Source organism: Tachypleus tridentatus, chromosome 1 (assembly GCF_004210375.1).
Source record: "Tachypleus tridentatus isolate NWPU-2018 chromosome 1, ASM421037v1, whole genome shotgun sequence".
Taxonomy (NCBI): domain Eukaryota; kingdom Metazoa; phylum Arthropoda; class Merostomata; order Xiphosura; family Limulidae; genus Tachypleus; species Tachypleus tridentatus.
Genome location: NC_134825.1, coordinates 37,333,884 through 37,350,753, shown reverse-complemented (window position 1 = coordinate 37,350,753; position 16,870 = coordinate 37,333,884). Strand labels below are relative to the sequence as shown.

The 16,870-nt window shown below is 33.2% G+C and overlaps 1 protein-coding gene and 1 pseudogene across 2 annotated transcripts in view; both read left to right on the top strand.

Moving 5' to 3' along the window:
* LOC143246293 (ras-related and estrogen-regulated growth inhibitor-like protein) overlaps positions 1-10,768 on the top strand; it is a 56,818-nt gene extending 46,050 nt beyond the window's left edge. The window contains exons 2-4 of the mRNA XM_076492767.1: positions 3,004-3,060; positions 5,007-5,083; positions 7,673-10,768. Coding sequence (XP_076348882.1) covers positions 3,004-3,060; positions 5,007-5,083; positions 7,673-8,122 — 584 coding nt within the window. The 3' untranslated portion in view covers positions 8,123-10,768. The remainder of the gene's footprint in view (positions 1-3,003; positions 3,061-5,006; positions 5,084-7,672) is intronic.
* A 1,958-nt stretch (positions 10,769-12,726) lies between these two features.
* LOC143246281 (uncharacterized) overlaps positions 12,727-16,870 on the top strand; it is a 166,683-nt pseudogene continuing 162,539 nt past the window's right edge. The window contains exon 1 of the transcript XR_013025900.1: positions 12,727-13,134. The product of XR_013025900.1 is annotated as an uncharacterized LOC143246281 (transcript). The remainder of the gene's footprint in view (positions 13,135-16,870) is intronic.

Below are 16,870 nucleotides of genomic sequence, written 5' to 3'. Positions count from 1 at the left end.
TGTGTGCAACTAGTTATTATGAACCCAGTGACCAATAGACCCGGGAACCCACAAACAATTTAGCACACAAATAATGTGAGTTCATACTCTATAGTTAAGAGCGTCAGTTTTATAACGAAGGTGGCGTTGAAATTTGCTAATGTTGCCAAAGTCACTAAAGGTTCCTGTTTACCAATTACTTACATAACTAGGTAAACGTACTCATGCTCGTTTCAATGTGTTAAAACAATGTCTCATAAATAAAATTATAGCTGTATTCAGTACGTTTTTTTTTATTTGAGATGTGAAACAGTTTGATAGTTAGAGAAAAAATTGAAGAGACACCTAAAATATTTAACTATTGCAAACACCTGTGTTACTAAACATGTAAGACAGTGTAATTCTCAATTTGAACGACAGAGGCTAAACATTCAAGCTAAAGATTTCCAGTATCTATTTTTGTTGTTGTTTTTTAATATCTTCATAAAACTATCTAAGGGCTATCTGCATTAGCCCTCGTTAATATTGAATTGATGGACTAGAGGACAAGCAGCGACATAACAGCACTTACTGTCAATTCTTGGCTATTCTTGTCTAACCAAAAAATGTGTAGCCCGATTTCATTAATTTCTGTTTTTTCGATAACGGGACATGAAAGATGAACTAGCACATCTACAGCCCAGTACGCTAAATCTTAGGCTGTGCTTAGTTCCCCAAAAAGTAATTACTTAGAAAGTTTTTAATATATTAGTTAATTGTTAATTTTGTGATTTGACGAGTTGTTTCTTTGTAACTTAGACACAAAGCTACACAGTAGGCTACCGGTACTCTGCCCACCATAGGTATCGAAACCCAATTTCTAGCACTAGACATGCCGCTGTACCACTTTTTAACGATTACTCAACTATTTGAAAAAGTCCGAATATTCTCAGCGTAAAGCATTTCAAAGGTCTAAAACGTTCCAATAAGATTTTTTTTTTCATTTTAAATTTATTTCAATTAAAATATCTTCATTAAAAATATTGTGTATTCACATATTTAATCAAATATAGTTTATCTGTTGAATTTGGCCATTTTTCCGTCTGGTTGAGAGAAATTACTAAGTGTATATAAAACTCTAAACATATCAAAGTGAATATAAAACTCTAAACATATCAAAGTGAAATTGCCGTCACGTGCCTTGGGAATACATTATTTCATTTATCACCATCATAGTGTTACGTACTGGTACCTCGTAATTGAATTTCAAAAAATAAAAGTCTGTTTGTTTGTTTTTGAATTTCGCACAAAGCTACTCGGGGTCTATTTGTGCTAGCCGTCCCTAATTTAGCAGTGTAAGACTAGAGGGAAGACAGCTAGTCATCACCACTCACCGCCAACTTTTGGGCTACTCTTTTACCAACGAATAGTGAGATTGACCGTCACATTATAACGCCCACACGGCTGAAAGGGCGAGCATGTTTGGTGCGACCGGAATTCGAACCCGCGACCCTCGGATTACGAGTCGAACGCCTTAACACACTTGGCCATACCGGGCCAAAGAAAAGTTAAAAATACAAAATTTTAATTTTGATTTCATATATATGTCTTCTTTTATACAGCATTATTCTGAGTGATCAATAATATTTTGCAATTCTGACTAAATAATTGTGTAATTCTGACAAAAGTCTTACTTCTTGAAAAAAAAAAAAAGACTTCTTAAATGACTATTTTGTTATATTCTGTGTGAGATTGAATCAAATACGTAATCTTTAATGAATTTAGGTAATTTTTTAAAGTAAGTAAGAAATACACGTGTATTCCATGATAAATATTCAACTACTCAAAAAATCCAGGAAATCCGTTGAAAATTTGGGTCAAAGTTAGGCTATTGATTGTCTGGACTGATTGATATATATTTTTAATAGTACATTAATAGACAAATAGAATTAAATGTGTTTCTAATGCGTGTCTTTTAGCAAAATGTCTTAGTTTGTCATTCCGCACATAGTTCATTAGTCTCATAGATTAGGTTTGGTTGGTTTGTTTCAAATTTCTCTCAAAGCTATACGAGGGCTATCTGCGCTAGCCGTCCATAATTCAGCAGTGTAAGACAAGAGAGAATGCAACTAGTCATAACCACCTACCGCCAACTCTTGAGTTACTCTTTTACTAACGAATAGAGGGATTGACCGTCACATTATAACGTCCACACGACTGAAAGGGAGAACATGTTTGGTGTGATGGGGATTCGAACCCGCAACCCTCAGATTACGAATCGAGTGTCTTTACCACGTGGCCATGCCGGGCCTCATAGATTACGTACAGTTATCTTTTGTCTTTTTTTTTTTTGTACTACGTGTGCAATATTATCTAATTATTGAAGTGAATTTAAAAGCTCGTTTGTACTTCGTTTCATATTATTTGTTCTGTTGAAAACTTTGCTAAAGTTTATCAAAAGAGTCCAATTTATTCATATGCCACCTTTTCTTCCTAGAAAGGCCCGCATGGCCAAGTGTGTTAAGGCGTTCGACTCGTAATCCGAGGGTCGCGGGTTCGAATCCCAATCACACCAAACATACTTGCCCTTTCAGCTGTGGGGGAGTTATAATGTGACGGTCAATCCCTCTATTTGTTAGTAAAAGAGTAACTCAAGAGTTGGCTGTGGGTGGTGATGACTAGCTGCCTTCCCTCTAATCTTACACTGCTAATTTAGAGACTGCTAGCGCAGATAGCCCTCGAGTAACTTTGCGCGAAATTCAAAAACAAAAAAAAAAAACAAATTCTTCCTAGAAAATTAAGTGGACATTTTATATGGTAAATATTTTCAAAAAATTGTGGAATTAATGTTTGAAATACAATGATTTGGTCTCCAACCAATTTGTTTCGTTATGTATTACTTCAGTTTATTTTTCCAGTGAAAAACAAAATAAACATGAATTTTGATTGTTGTACACGACAATATTAAACATAATGCCAAGAAACAACAATTTTTTAAACTGAATTTTCATATCTGTACTTACAACATGTTATTTTTCTCTCTAGCTGTAACTGTTCGATATCTGACAAAAAGATACATTGGAGAATATAGTTCTTTTAAAGGTAAGCCGCAATCAGTTGGTTTTAGTTTTATTTTCTCAAAACATATAGCGTACGATATTTCTAAACTTAGATTTCGTCACTTTGTTATTACGTTTCTGAAATTAATATCGAAGCCTAAGCAAGACCACTGGTTCCCTCGTTGCAATTTCAATATAATGGTATAATAACTGCATTTGTGTTCTTGCTTAGGCTTCGACATTAATTTCAGAAACGTAATAACAAAGTGACGAAATCTAAGTTTAGAAATATCGTTCGCTGTATGTTCTGAGAAAATAATCATAATGATTGAAACGTACTCATTACATAGAATAAATTAAAAGCAAAAGTGCATTGTATATGTTTCCTAAAGTGTGATATTACATTTTATAACCCAATCACTATTTCTAACTACGCAGTTGTCAGTTCGAAAATGAAAATAAACATGGATATGTTATTACTCAGAAATAATCTGAAATTGCGTCATGAAAACAGAAATAACAAACAGATGCACATTTCTGACCGTTGCCCGTTTATTTTCGAAATAAAAGTACAAAGGCAGAGGAAAAGATTAGAAGAAAATAAAACACCTCTAAATAAAAACAAAAACTGACACGCTTCTCTCTAATGAACAAGCAATTATTTAAAACGCTCGCCAAACGAGTTTTTCCAAACTAAGTGATGGTGGCGCTTTCCAGTTGATCAAGAAAATTAGGGATAGTAAAAGCAAAGAATGTTGAAATAAGATTTGGATGATAGATAGTGGTTCATTATGCTGTACACAAACTAATTAAAAACATTTTAAAAAACGCCAGTTCACAGCAAATCTGATTCTATTATGTAACTGGTTGGCAGGTTTAAATGATTGTTAGTAATCATTAACCGGGTAGGAGTAAACATGAAGCGACTGAACTGGAAAATAAGTCACAAACAATAAATCTGTCGTCTTATCTACAATGACTATCTTTATGGAAATTTTTATTTGTACAAAACGTTTTCACCAATGGTTTATAACTTTATACGAAGCAAACTAAGGTCCATGTAAGTTGATGAAATAAGTTTTTTTATTGTTAACAAAACTCAAATATTTGCAAAGTTTCAGGTTCCTGTCAGTGTCTTGAATCATCCTGAGACACATTGTTTAGATACTGATACTCTTCAGGACTTGAGAAAGCATGCGTCAGTTAAAGCTTGGAAGAATTCTAAAGTAACCTCGGTCTTCAAGTTAAAATATTCAGCTTTTTTGTTGTTGTTAAAAGAAACCACAGTTCAGCTGACAACATACAATGCATGGTGACAAAAATTTCATAAAAACAATGAAATAGTCATGTCAAATATACATGAAATATCGAACTATATACGTAAATCTCAGATGGGATTGAACCAGCAAAACCAATTTAAATAAATCTTGATCTGGTGGTTAAGACCCTATATTTGCAGCTTGCAATTTCATTACTGAACGTTTTTCCCTTTTCAGCTGTGTGAAAGTCATAATGTTACAGTCAGTTTCACGTTTCGTTGAAAAAGAGTATTCCAAGACTACTGGCTCGATCTTGGTCAACAATAAAAAAACTCATGTTGGTCATTACTGAATACATTTCTTGATCAGGACGCATTAAATCAAATATATTACTGTCATTGTCAATGAAACTCTAAAGCGGCATAGTATTTAACCAAAGTTTTGAATAAATGTTAACACTGAATTGATACTGTATTTTTATACTAAGCATTTTTAAAATATAACCATGTTACCCTTTTAGCGCCTGGTATACTCAGTTCATTCCACTGACGTGTAATATTTGTTGAGGAACTTATAGTGCCATCATTAATTTTTCTTATTATATTAATTTAATATTGCCCATCATTTAATCCACCTCACTGTGATTTTTTTCCTAAATGTTCGGTATTACTTCCTTAATTTTGCTTTGCGAAAACAAATTACACCATGCCAAATTTATTTTCATTTTCAGATTATCTATATCAACATAGCGTATCTTTTGACAACGTCACAACAGAAGTGGAAATCTTGGACACGTCGGCTTGTAAAGTAAGGATTTATCAATCAATTAAATATTTTTATCTCCAAAGAAACTCCTTTCCATTGACTACTTACTATTTATTAATCTCCAACGTACATAACGTTTATATTTACCGTATCCATACGGTAAAATATAAGACGTAAAATGCATAACGACAGTTTTAAGGTAAGATTAATAATCAATACTGAAATACACTGCTGGCCAAAATCTTAAGGATGATGAACATAATGAAAAAATATGCATTTTGCGTTGTTAGACTTAACCACTTATTTGAGTAACTTCAAACATTTGCTTTGGAATGGTCGATATAAGCTTTTGCAGAAGGCTGGCTGGAATGTTATTCCAAGTGGTGAAGATGGCTCCACGAAAATCATGCAGTGTTTGGAATTGACGTCCACTTCTATAGACTTCCCTTGCCATCCACCCCCCAAACATTTTCAATGGGGTTCAGTTTGAGTGAACACGCTGAATTGCCCAAAGGAATCACGTTATTCGCCATGAAAAAGTCATTTGTCCTGCGGACATTGTGGATTGCAGCGTTGTCCTGCTGAAAGATCCAGTCATATCCACACAAGCGAGGGCCTTCAATCAATAAGGATGCTCTCTCCAACATGCCAATGTAGCCAACTGCTGTTTGACGCCCCTGTATAATTTGAAGCTCCATTGTTCCATGGAAGGAGAAAGCACCCCAGATCATGAAGGAACCTCCTCCACTGTCTCGTGTAGAAAATGTCTCCGGTGGGATATCCCTATCGTGCCAGTAACGTTGGAAGCCATCTGGACCATCCAGGTTAAATTTTTTCTCATCAGAGAACAAAACCTTCGTCCACTTTTCTACGTCCAATGTTTGGAGCTTCTCAGCAAAGTTTAACTGAACTGTTTCATGGTGTGGAAGGAGTCGTGGCCTTTGAAGACATTTATGGTTTTTAAAGCCTTTCTCTCGTAGATACCGTCTTATTGTTCTTGAGCAAGAGAATTCGACGGGTTGTCCAGCAAAAAACCAGCCAATCATCGAACCAGATTAAGGTCCTTATGGACGTAGAATGCAGCTATCCTGAGGGATACGGAACGAGAATTTCAAGTGGTCGGCCCAAGAAAATTTCGTTCCGTATCCCTCAGGATATTTTAAGATATTTGCAACAGCAATTTTACTACGCCCAATCTCACCAGCGATGACACGTTGAGAGAGACTTTGCTTTTACAGCTCGACAATTCTGCTACGTTCAAACTCTGTCAACTTTTTAGCCTTTGCCATGTTTTTACCCAATGTAACACAGGAGATGTCAGTGAGAAATGTTGACAACGCTCATGCTTGAACACAAATGACTAAATGTCGTTACGTGTTTACCGATTAACGCTTCGTTTCAGTAAGGTTTTATACTTTTGACCTGCTAGTATTTAGGCTAATCTCATAGTGTTCACATTTTTCCTATTAAATGCTAAAAAAGTTTTTTATTTTTATTTTCCCTTTTCTTATTTTCATCTTTCGAAGCTCTACTCAAATAAGTGGTTCAGTCTGACAACGCAAATGCATATTTTTTCTTTATGTTCATTGGCTTTAAGATTTTGGTCAGCAGTGTATGTATACACTTGGGCTACTCTTTTACCAGCGAATAATAGCATTGACTGTCACATTATAACGCCACCACGGATTACCAGTCGAGCGCTTTAACAACCTGGCCACACCGGGACCTTTGATCGCTTATGTTTAAATAAAATTACTGCTGCTACTAGCAGTATTGCTTTTTTGTTAATACCCTATAAATTAGCATTTTAGCAGTGTATCGAATATAAACTGATGAAAAATCATTATAGTAGTAATACTTATGAAATTTAATAGTTTATCGGTTTTAGTCCTTCAGTGAGTAAACGATACTTTACGGAGACATAGCTCTAAAATCCAAGGTTCGATTTTCCTGCGGTGAACATAGTACAGATGGCCCATTGAGCGGTAAAATAAGAACAACATATCAGCTATAGTTTGCATACTTGTAGTAGTAATGTTGATAACATTTATTAGTTCTGTAACGTAGTTATTTTCATATCGGGTGGGCATGGCCGGGTGTGTTAAGGCGTTCGACTCATAATCTAAGGGTTGCGGGTTCGAATCTCCGTCGCACCAAACATGCTCGCCCTTTCAGCCGTGGGGTGTTATAATGTGAAGGTCAATCCCACTATTCGTTGGTAAAAGATTTGCCCAAGAGTTGGCGGTGAGGGGTGGTGACTAGTTGCCTTCTCTCTAGAATTACACTGGTAAATAAGGGACGGCTAGCACAAATTGTCCTCGTGTAGCTTTTCGCGAAATTCAAAAACAAACATTTCTATATAGATAGAATAATGTTGATTTCTTCAACAAATTTTCATAATCGTTGCGGACGACATGAAAGAGTTATATGTGATTAATTTTGTAATCTCTGCTTGATTGAAACTCAAACAAAATTCACAATAAACACATTGAACAATTTTCAAAGCCATAAAAAACCGTTATTTCTATTCTATTCTATTATTATACAATGAATAACATTGAATGCAGGAGTTGCATTTTTTTTTCATTATTAGTCATAGTTTTAGTGATTTTTCTTTTTCCTTTTCCACAGACGGCAGCCTGTCTACATGAACATATCTCTTGGGCTAACGCCTTTGTTCTCGTCTATAGTATTTGTGAGAAGGCTAGCTTTCAACAAGCGCGCGTTTTATTAGAAACAATTAGTGCTATGAAAGGCCTAAGGTATGCGCCTGTGATTCTGCTCGGCAACAAGAGAGATCTGGAACACGTACGACAAGTTGGCGTGGATGATGGCCACGAGATGTCCTTACAATTCCAATGTCAATTCTACGAAGTTTCTGCAGCAGAAAATTACGTTGGAGTCAGTTTGGCTTTTCAAAGCCTCATTCGTGAAGCGAGGGCAATGCAAGCGCTTAAGACACTACCAGTCAGACGAAAAGTGGGCGCCGCCATGACAGTTTCGAAGATGATTGGTATGGTGTTTGGGAAAAGCGGGAAATCTTTACAAAACGGGAAAAAAAGGCCATCTTTATCAATTTGATAATTTCAATGGCTTATTCAAAACTGGTCACAATTTCAGATCAGTTGATCATACGTTTAGTCTTTGTGCAGACTGTTAATTGCTGAAAGTATGTACGTAAATGAACTGTTAATTTTTAGTGGAGTCTGAATTTTTTATTCTACATTTAAATTCAGCGTGGCTTGTTCAACCATTCAACTAGAAGGAGGGACATTAATTTTTGTTTCTCATGTAGCAAAAATAAAGCGAAACAGATGGAGGTGTATTGGACATTATTCAAATTATATTAGAGAAAGTGTGTTGATTTTATTTATATGTTCGCTTTAAATCTGGTGAAAATGAGAGTTAAAACATTCTAGGCTACTGCATTGAAAGTATAAACGATTTAGCAATGTATGCAGTTGATCTACTTATATATGAATTATTATATATTTTTTCCATAGTAATGTTGGCGGTTTTGTTTTTTGTTTGTTTTATACATTATTCTTCGTAAGGCGCGTGCGTGCATTACCTTGTACATAGACATTAAAAATATCTTGGAAAACTATTATGGTCTCTATTTAATAAGCACGGTAAAGGTTTAGACCGAAGGGCAAACCTCTAACATTTTTCTTTAATTAGAAAATTCTTTTTATCTAATTACTAGTTGAGTGTTTATCACTTCAACTTCTGTTTCTCCAATCTTCAGTTCATTTCCATGTTCAAAAGATGTGCTATCTAAAGTTATTCTAAGTAAAACATTAGTTCAGAACAAAAATACTTAAATAGAAAAGAGGTAGGACAAATTAAAACTTTGTATTTTTAATAATGTAAAATGAATGGGGAGTTTGCGCAATGCATGTATTTAAGCAACATATTTTATACCTTATAGTTAAAAGTTATTGATGGAGATGAATAACATTAGTTATTAAAGAATATAAGAAATTTGCATGTTTGGCAAAGTTACTGAGGCTCTTAACCTGAACTATTGAACAGAGGTAAGTCATTCAGTCCGTTGCATCCTACCACTAATCATCTTTGCTAGACGGAATCATCTGTCACTCTTAAAATGCACCACAGCTTAACATAAGAGAAATTCTTTGTAGTATCGAACAGATTGGAACCCGGCCCACCTTCTACGATGTCCAGGGTTCTACCAACCTGCACCCCAGTTTATATCAACATTGCTATTATTACTAAAGATTTAGAATGACAATATTAAAATTTGACATGTGTGTCTTTCGCAAATGCTGCTGTATATTAAGTTTACTAGCCTTCAAACTGTTAAAGTCCTTATATCTGATCACCATGATTTTGAGTCGCAACTTTTATAATGTCATGACTCGCACTGTCAGTAACCTTGCCAATGATCACCTACCGTCGCATTAGCTATTGTACAAATAGTTGCTTCAACTGGGAAATGTAAGATGAGTCCACACACATTGTTAAAACTAAATCGTTTACTTGCCATATATGCCAAACTAACTTTTACAATTCCAAAGTAGACATTAAAAGTACAATTCTTACCTTTTCCACAGATACATTATTTTAAAATTAGATCCAACTGATATCTTCAAATCCTTTCATTGATTATTTTAGCCGTTACCATAATATCTATCGAGCTCTTCACCGTCTACAAAAGTGCTTCTTTCATGTCATATATTATATCATCATATTATTCTATTACCAAATCATCTTTGAAACACAAGTTATGTTTGTATTTTATTTTTAAAAAATCTAAGAATATATATATATATATATATATATATTTAGTTTTTGAAACTTAATGGTAAAAACATTGACTTCCATAATTTGGTGCCAAAAGGTCATCGTATGGCTCGTTAAATACTTCTTTTGCATTCCACGAACCTGATCAAAATACCTGCTCAACCATAATATGCTGTTTTATTGGAACTACTGAATGTATGAAAGTACGTCGACATTGAAATTTTACAACTTTTTGGTTTTCGTTGAGATAAAGGCAAAGATAAGTGAATATATATATTTATATATACTACTGATTACTGTTTCACTTTATTTTTCCAACCAGATACACAAGGTGTATTAGAATCAATACTACTTGGGTTTCAGCTGTATTTGTTTAAGTTGTTTGATAGATGCTTTACTTTTAAAATATTATAATTGCATACTTCAAATAATTTCTAGAACAAGAAACTTCCATAATTATCAACTGGGTTAAATTTCAGAATCGCATTCAATATTCCCGCTGGTACATCGGTAAATCTACGGATTTACAACGCTAAAATCATGGGCTCGATTCTCCTCGGTGGACTCAGCAGATAACTCGATGTGGCTTTGTAATGAGAAAACACACACAAAACTCAATTACATGATATTTTTAAAAAGTGCAAATTAAATGGAAAAGGTGAAATTATGAAATGTGTTACGTTTAACTATGATCATAAAAAGAGAATGCATTTGTATTGTAAAACAAAAATATATATCCACATTAACGTTTAAAATATGTGGAGGCATATTAATGCCCCAAAATGTGTTTTATAAACCCAACAAAATACTTGGTATCAGAGGGTCTTAAATATTAACAAATTTTCTTCGCCATGAAAAGCCTAGTCTACTATAAACTGTAACTGATCCACCTTTTCTTTGAACATATGTTTCATTGGTTGAATAAGTTTTATTTTGTTCTGAGAATGAATATTGTAAATATATAAGCTAATAAAATTGGTTTTATGTTTATGAATCTTGATCACTGTCTCTTTAATATATCGCTTATCAAGTTTGTGTCAGATTTAAAGCTTATTGTAAGTATTTCTTACTTTGTATACAAATATTTAATATTAACATACGTAATAAAACTTTGTCGAAGTACAATATTTAAAATATTTAACACTTCCTTATGATACAAGATATGTAATGCGAAGAATTAAAGATAAATGTGAAAGCTAATATTTATCTAGACTTTCAGGTTTAGCGTATAAAAAAATTATTTCATGTTTGAGAACGCATACACACACTCACGCACTGTATTTTGTAGAAGAAAAACCATTTTATTAAAATTGCGCTGTCAGCATGTTTCCAATAAGAAATCTGACTTAATCATTTATTTTACTACTAAAACATTTAAAATCATATTTCAAATATTTGAGAGTAAATTTGCACTTTGATTTTATGAAGCTTGGCAATGAAAGTGGAAATTTGATCCTGCATTATTCACTTTCTTGAAGAGATATATCAGGAAGGAACTTAAAGACGAGAAGTAAACCAGCAAAATCTATCGAATCTTCAGATGGGAAAACTGGTGATGGAAATCTGAAATCATTGAGCATAAACACCGTACTTTGCTGAATGAAACGGTTCATCCGTTTCTTGTCAATAAATCTGTTCGGACAACGAGAGTTCGAAAACACACATAAATGTCTACCCTATTTCTTAACTTGTGATCAAGGCTGATGAATATGACACCATTAATAAGGCAAGATGTTTATTTTTTTAAATTTCGCGCAAAGCTACAGGAGGGTTATTTGCGCTAGCCGTCCCGAATTTAGCAGTGTAAGTTTGGGAAAGCAGCTAGTCATAACCCCCCACTCTTGGACCACTTTTTAACCAACGAATATTGAAACTTTATAACGCCCCCACGGCTGAAGAGGGGAGCATGTTTGGTGCGACGGAGATGTGAACCCTCGACCCTCAGATTACGAGTCGCACGCCTTAACCCACCTGGCTATGCTGGGCCGGAAGGCAACATGAATAAATAAATACGAAACATAAGCATAGGATCTGTTGAATATTTTCCTTTCGAGGGGAGGGGAGAATTGGCAATATGACATTTTTTACATACTATATTATTGATGCATTTTTATCCGGGATTCACTTTTAACATCTGTTTAAATGAACTGAGGCAAACTTTTAATTATTCAATGGGTGTGGTGGTTAGGACGGTTGATTTTCAATCATGGGTTCGAATCCCTGTCATACGCAACATGCTCTCCCTTTTAACCGTTGGGTCGCTATAATGCGAAAGTCACTTCAACTAAAAGAGTGGCCCAAGAGTTGGCGGTGATGACTGATTGCTTTCTGCCTGTACCTACATTGATAAATGGAAGGCAGCTAAAACTAAAAACCCTCGTGTAGCTTTGCACGAAATTCAAAGCCAAAACTTATTATCTAACCTTAACACTAATTTAAAAATTGTTTTATTGGATGTCTGATAAATATTTCATCTGTAATAATGCCAAATGTAATTCATTTATCTAACCAATTAGTCGGTAAACATTTGAGGGGCGATATTTTATATAAAAATTGTCTTTTACTCATAGTGGGGTATCGAACAACAATTTCTAGTGTTATAAGCCATTAAACCTACTACTGAACCAACAGGAAAGTAGAGTTGACAATGTTGTTGTAATCTATGATTTGGTTTTATTAGTCAGAAAAAAAATCACTTTCGCGCGATTTACTATAAAACATTTTTTACTAAAATTTTCAGTTTTAATTATGAGTGGATTGATTCACTTATAGTGTTGCAACTTTGAAGGGAATGCTATTTTATGAAACAATATTTTGTAACGCATTCTTTTAAAATGATTTAAGATATGAATAGTTCAAAACCAAATAATAAACTATAATTATAAGTTTAATTACACTTCGGCGTTTCACTCGTCTCTCAAATGTCACCAGCCATAGTTTAAGAACATTTCGAATGGATGTGTGAAAAGCGTTAAAGCATAAAATTGTATTTAAATCTTCATTGGATTATATTGACATTTCTGGTCATGTAGTTTGTTAAAAGATAACATGTCACGTAATCATAATGGAAAAGAAGCGGCGATACCGTCGGTATATTTATTTATGAAAACGAAAAGGATAAAGCCATATAGCCTCGCCTATGTTGTAGTTTATGCTCAAAAATGGTTCCGATTCCACTTATGCGAAACAAGAGTTAAGCCTTATTTTTAGGCTTATGATACGTTCTAGCCTAACGTGATTTGTTAATGTTTCTGTTACTATTAGTTACTGTTGCTAGCAGTGGCACCGGGAAGTAAGTTCACGACAGCCTTTGGATGTTCATCAAAGTAAGGAGAAAAGTTATACATTCAAGATGAGGGTTCGATGATCGATACCCCCAACAGAATAATTAAACATATATGATTTGTTAGTGACTTATTTGTGATAGCTGATAATTTATAGTTTCGTTATTATAATAATAAAATTAACATTATTCTAACCATTTGTTTACATTGAAGTTACACGCTTTTTTTAAAATTCGATAATGACGTTAAATTACAGTTTGCATTATTAGTTTCAGTTCCACAGCCCACAGTGACTGTCAGATTTTATAAAATATAAAATGAGAAAAGAACGTCCATTTACTTTTTACATCGTGAAAAAATTTGAGCGCTGTTGTAGTTAATCATTAAAAGAAATTAATAAATGTATTAATGAAATTGGTGGGCTGAAATAGGTAGTTATCAATTTTTTTATGTTTTAGCTAAAAGAAGCTAAAAGAAATGTTTTCTTTTTAATTTAAAAATCAATGTATTTATGTTGTTGAAAACTTTATGATTGTCTTTTGTAAATAAATAAATCAACTGAGGATAAATGATAAACTGGTATTTCTGGATAGTTCTGCAAGGTGATAAAATTGAAACGTTTTTGTGACATTTAAAAATATTCATAGGATGAAATAACAAAATGATACTTCTTACCTCACTTACTATACTGTTTTATAAAACAAGCATTGTTTTAAAAATGATATGCAAATACCAATAGAGTCATTCTTATCAAAGCTGATAGGGGTAATATTTTAAGGTGATGGTGCAGAGAGGTTAGTAGCCTGGATTATTTTAGGTATTTTTTGGATTGGGATTTTGGGGCAAAGTTTACGTAAGTATAAACTTTACCACAGAAGTTAAATGGTTACTGTATTATTTGCAATATATATATGTATATAATTTAGTAAAATAAACGGTTGTTGTATTATTGTTTTCGAAATGAAAGCAATCTTAAAAGAAGTATGAAGGGGGTTTAAGGGAAGGTTCAATAAATATCTAAACCCCTTGTAGCCCCTTAAATATTTAGTGTTTCAGAAATTGTTGTTGAAAAACAAAAAAGCACTACTAATATATTTTTCTGCTAAGTGTTGTTATGTATAGTGCTGTTGTTAATGTGAATATATAATTAAAATGTTCTGTTTATACAACAGTTTTAATTAAAGTAATTTACAGTTCATTCTGCACATTATAAAACTTAGTTCTTTTTTGTTTTTGTTTCCAGTAAACCATTGTGTAATACACAGGTATAATAAAAAAAATTTGTTTACATTAAACAATAAATTGATTATTATAGCATAAAGCCAAAGTCTTCAGCATAGTTTATCAAGACTATTGAGCCACCTATACAGATTACTTATTTTACCTGAATTTTTATCCATTTTGAAATGAGAGAAAAGCAGATTTTGATTTAGTCTTAGAAAAGAAAGTCCAACATGGGATGTTAATCCCCTATATCTGTTTGGGAATGAAAAGCAAATAAAAGTGAAACTCCAGGTAGAGTTTCATACCATTCACCCAACATCTCTAAATACTCAACAATTTTGATGGAAATAATCCAAAAAGAAAATGAATACAATATCGGAAAGCTCTGTTAGTGGAGCTTCCATAGTAGGATAAAGTGATTTAAAAAATAATCTTTTAATGTGCAAAAATCTTAATGATGAAACTATTTAGTATTAAAAAGTGAAAATGTTATATTTTTGGAGAAATGTGCTAAAGCACAAATGCCAAATAAAAAGGTTCTTAGGACTTTTGTGGTATCACTGTTTTTGGAGAATGTTCTATAGAGTACTAGAGTGTAGAATAAAAGTATTTATGTTGGAGTTAGTTATATGACAAAGGAGTACTTGTCACCTTTTGTGTTTGGTGTGTTAGTTTATCAACACAATATTTTTAATTAAATCTAAGTACCAAAATATATGTAATTTCAAAATAATGCCCTATGATGGTTACTGTAAAAACAATAACAGAGAATCTTCAACAACTACAACAGTTGAAATCCTTTTAGGTAGAATTAGAGTAAATTAAGTTTTTGAGAATTTTTCTTCCTTTTTATTATCCATTTATTTTTGTGTGCCAACGATACCAAGCTTGGGGTGCATATACATACCCAACTTAATTTTATTTCTCCTTAGGATCTCTACCAGCCTAAACTCATATTGAAATTCTTTTAGGTAGAATTAGAGTAACTTGAGCATGTTCATATATGTCCAGTTGAAAGGGATTGACCTCTTGAGTTCAAAAATCTAATTAGGCTGCAAATCAATCAAGAGATGTTAAGCTATAAGATAAAGTTTTGTCCTTGAAAAAAGTTCAGAGCCATTCAATGAGCCACTGTACTGCATCTAAAAATATATGAGTGAGTGTGATATTACAGTATACTCAAAAAATGTTAAAATATTTTAGTAACTGTGTTACTATAAAAGTCTGTAAAAGTTCTGATTTTTGGTTGTTAATGGAAGTAGTCTAAATACCTCAAATTGTGTAGTACTTATTCACATAATATACAAACAAAAGTACCTGTTTCCAGTGATGGGAAAAGTTTAAACTAATCTATCAGTTTAAATTATTCCATGGATTTTAAAATAGTTAATTGTTTTGCACTTTTGGCTTTGCTTATAGCAAAAGCTCTGAGCTACTACACACACACATGCATGCATGCACATACACACACATGCACACAGAGTTGCATGTACACGTGTATATTTTGAAAATGGTTTTCAGGCAAGGAAGCCAAAAATCAAAAAGTTTTACATTCTAAAGACGGTTGTATAAAATTGTGATATAAAGGACAAATAAAAGGTAACAGTAGACATACAGTGTAGGACCTTCACAGTGGCAGGAATACACTGTCTATTACATTAAGTCACTTTTTCCACATTAAAACATAATAGTGAGAATTGCATATATCCACAACATTCCACTGTGAAATATAACTGCTGTGTACTCTATAAATATTCTTGTGTGTGTGTGTATATATATATTATTAAGTACTTTTAAAAATTGCACCTTACAAAGAAGAATGCATTGTATTTTGCTGCTAGAAAAAGTAACTTTTGGCCTTAATTATAATTTGAACTATTATTCAACTTTCAAATTTGGCAACAAGTGAGGGTTTTGGACTGCTTTAAGGAGATTCTGGATGATATTTTCTGAAAGAATGTTGTATGGCATAGTTCATTACCATGCTGAAATATGTATAGTCCATCCATGTATACATAATTCCAGTAATGCAACATTGTTTAAAATATCATCATGTGAAATATGCTTCCAGTGGGCTAAGTTTACTCCAGCTAAAACAGGCCCATATTATCACAATACTTACATTACTCCTTTCTAGTTGGATTGAAGAAGGCTACAATAAAATTAAGATCCATTTGTCCAAAACAAAGAGTATCAGAACTCTGCTTAACATTATGTTTTTTTAAGAAAGCTAACACCTTGTTAAGCAGAGTTCTGAAAGCTAACACCTTGTAATGACTGGCTTATGGGTACAACCTTGCTATAAAATTAAGTAGTGTGGAAATGCTATATACATTAGATATGCTACTCTGCAGTCTTGTACCCTCATTAACCCTTTAAAGATGGATACCTCTTTAAATGCCTTTCTATACAAGTCACAGTGTTATATTCAAAATTTAATTAAACACCTTTACTATAAATTTACATGGATTAAAGTATAATTATAATATATGTTACCATTTGAAGTTTCATTTTACCTAACTTTAAAGCTATTTCAAAAGAAACCTTTAAAAAA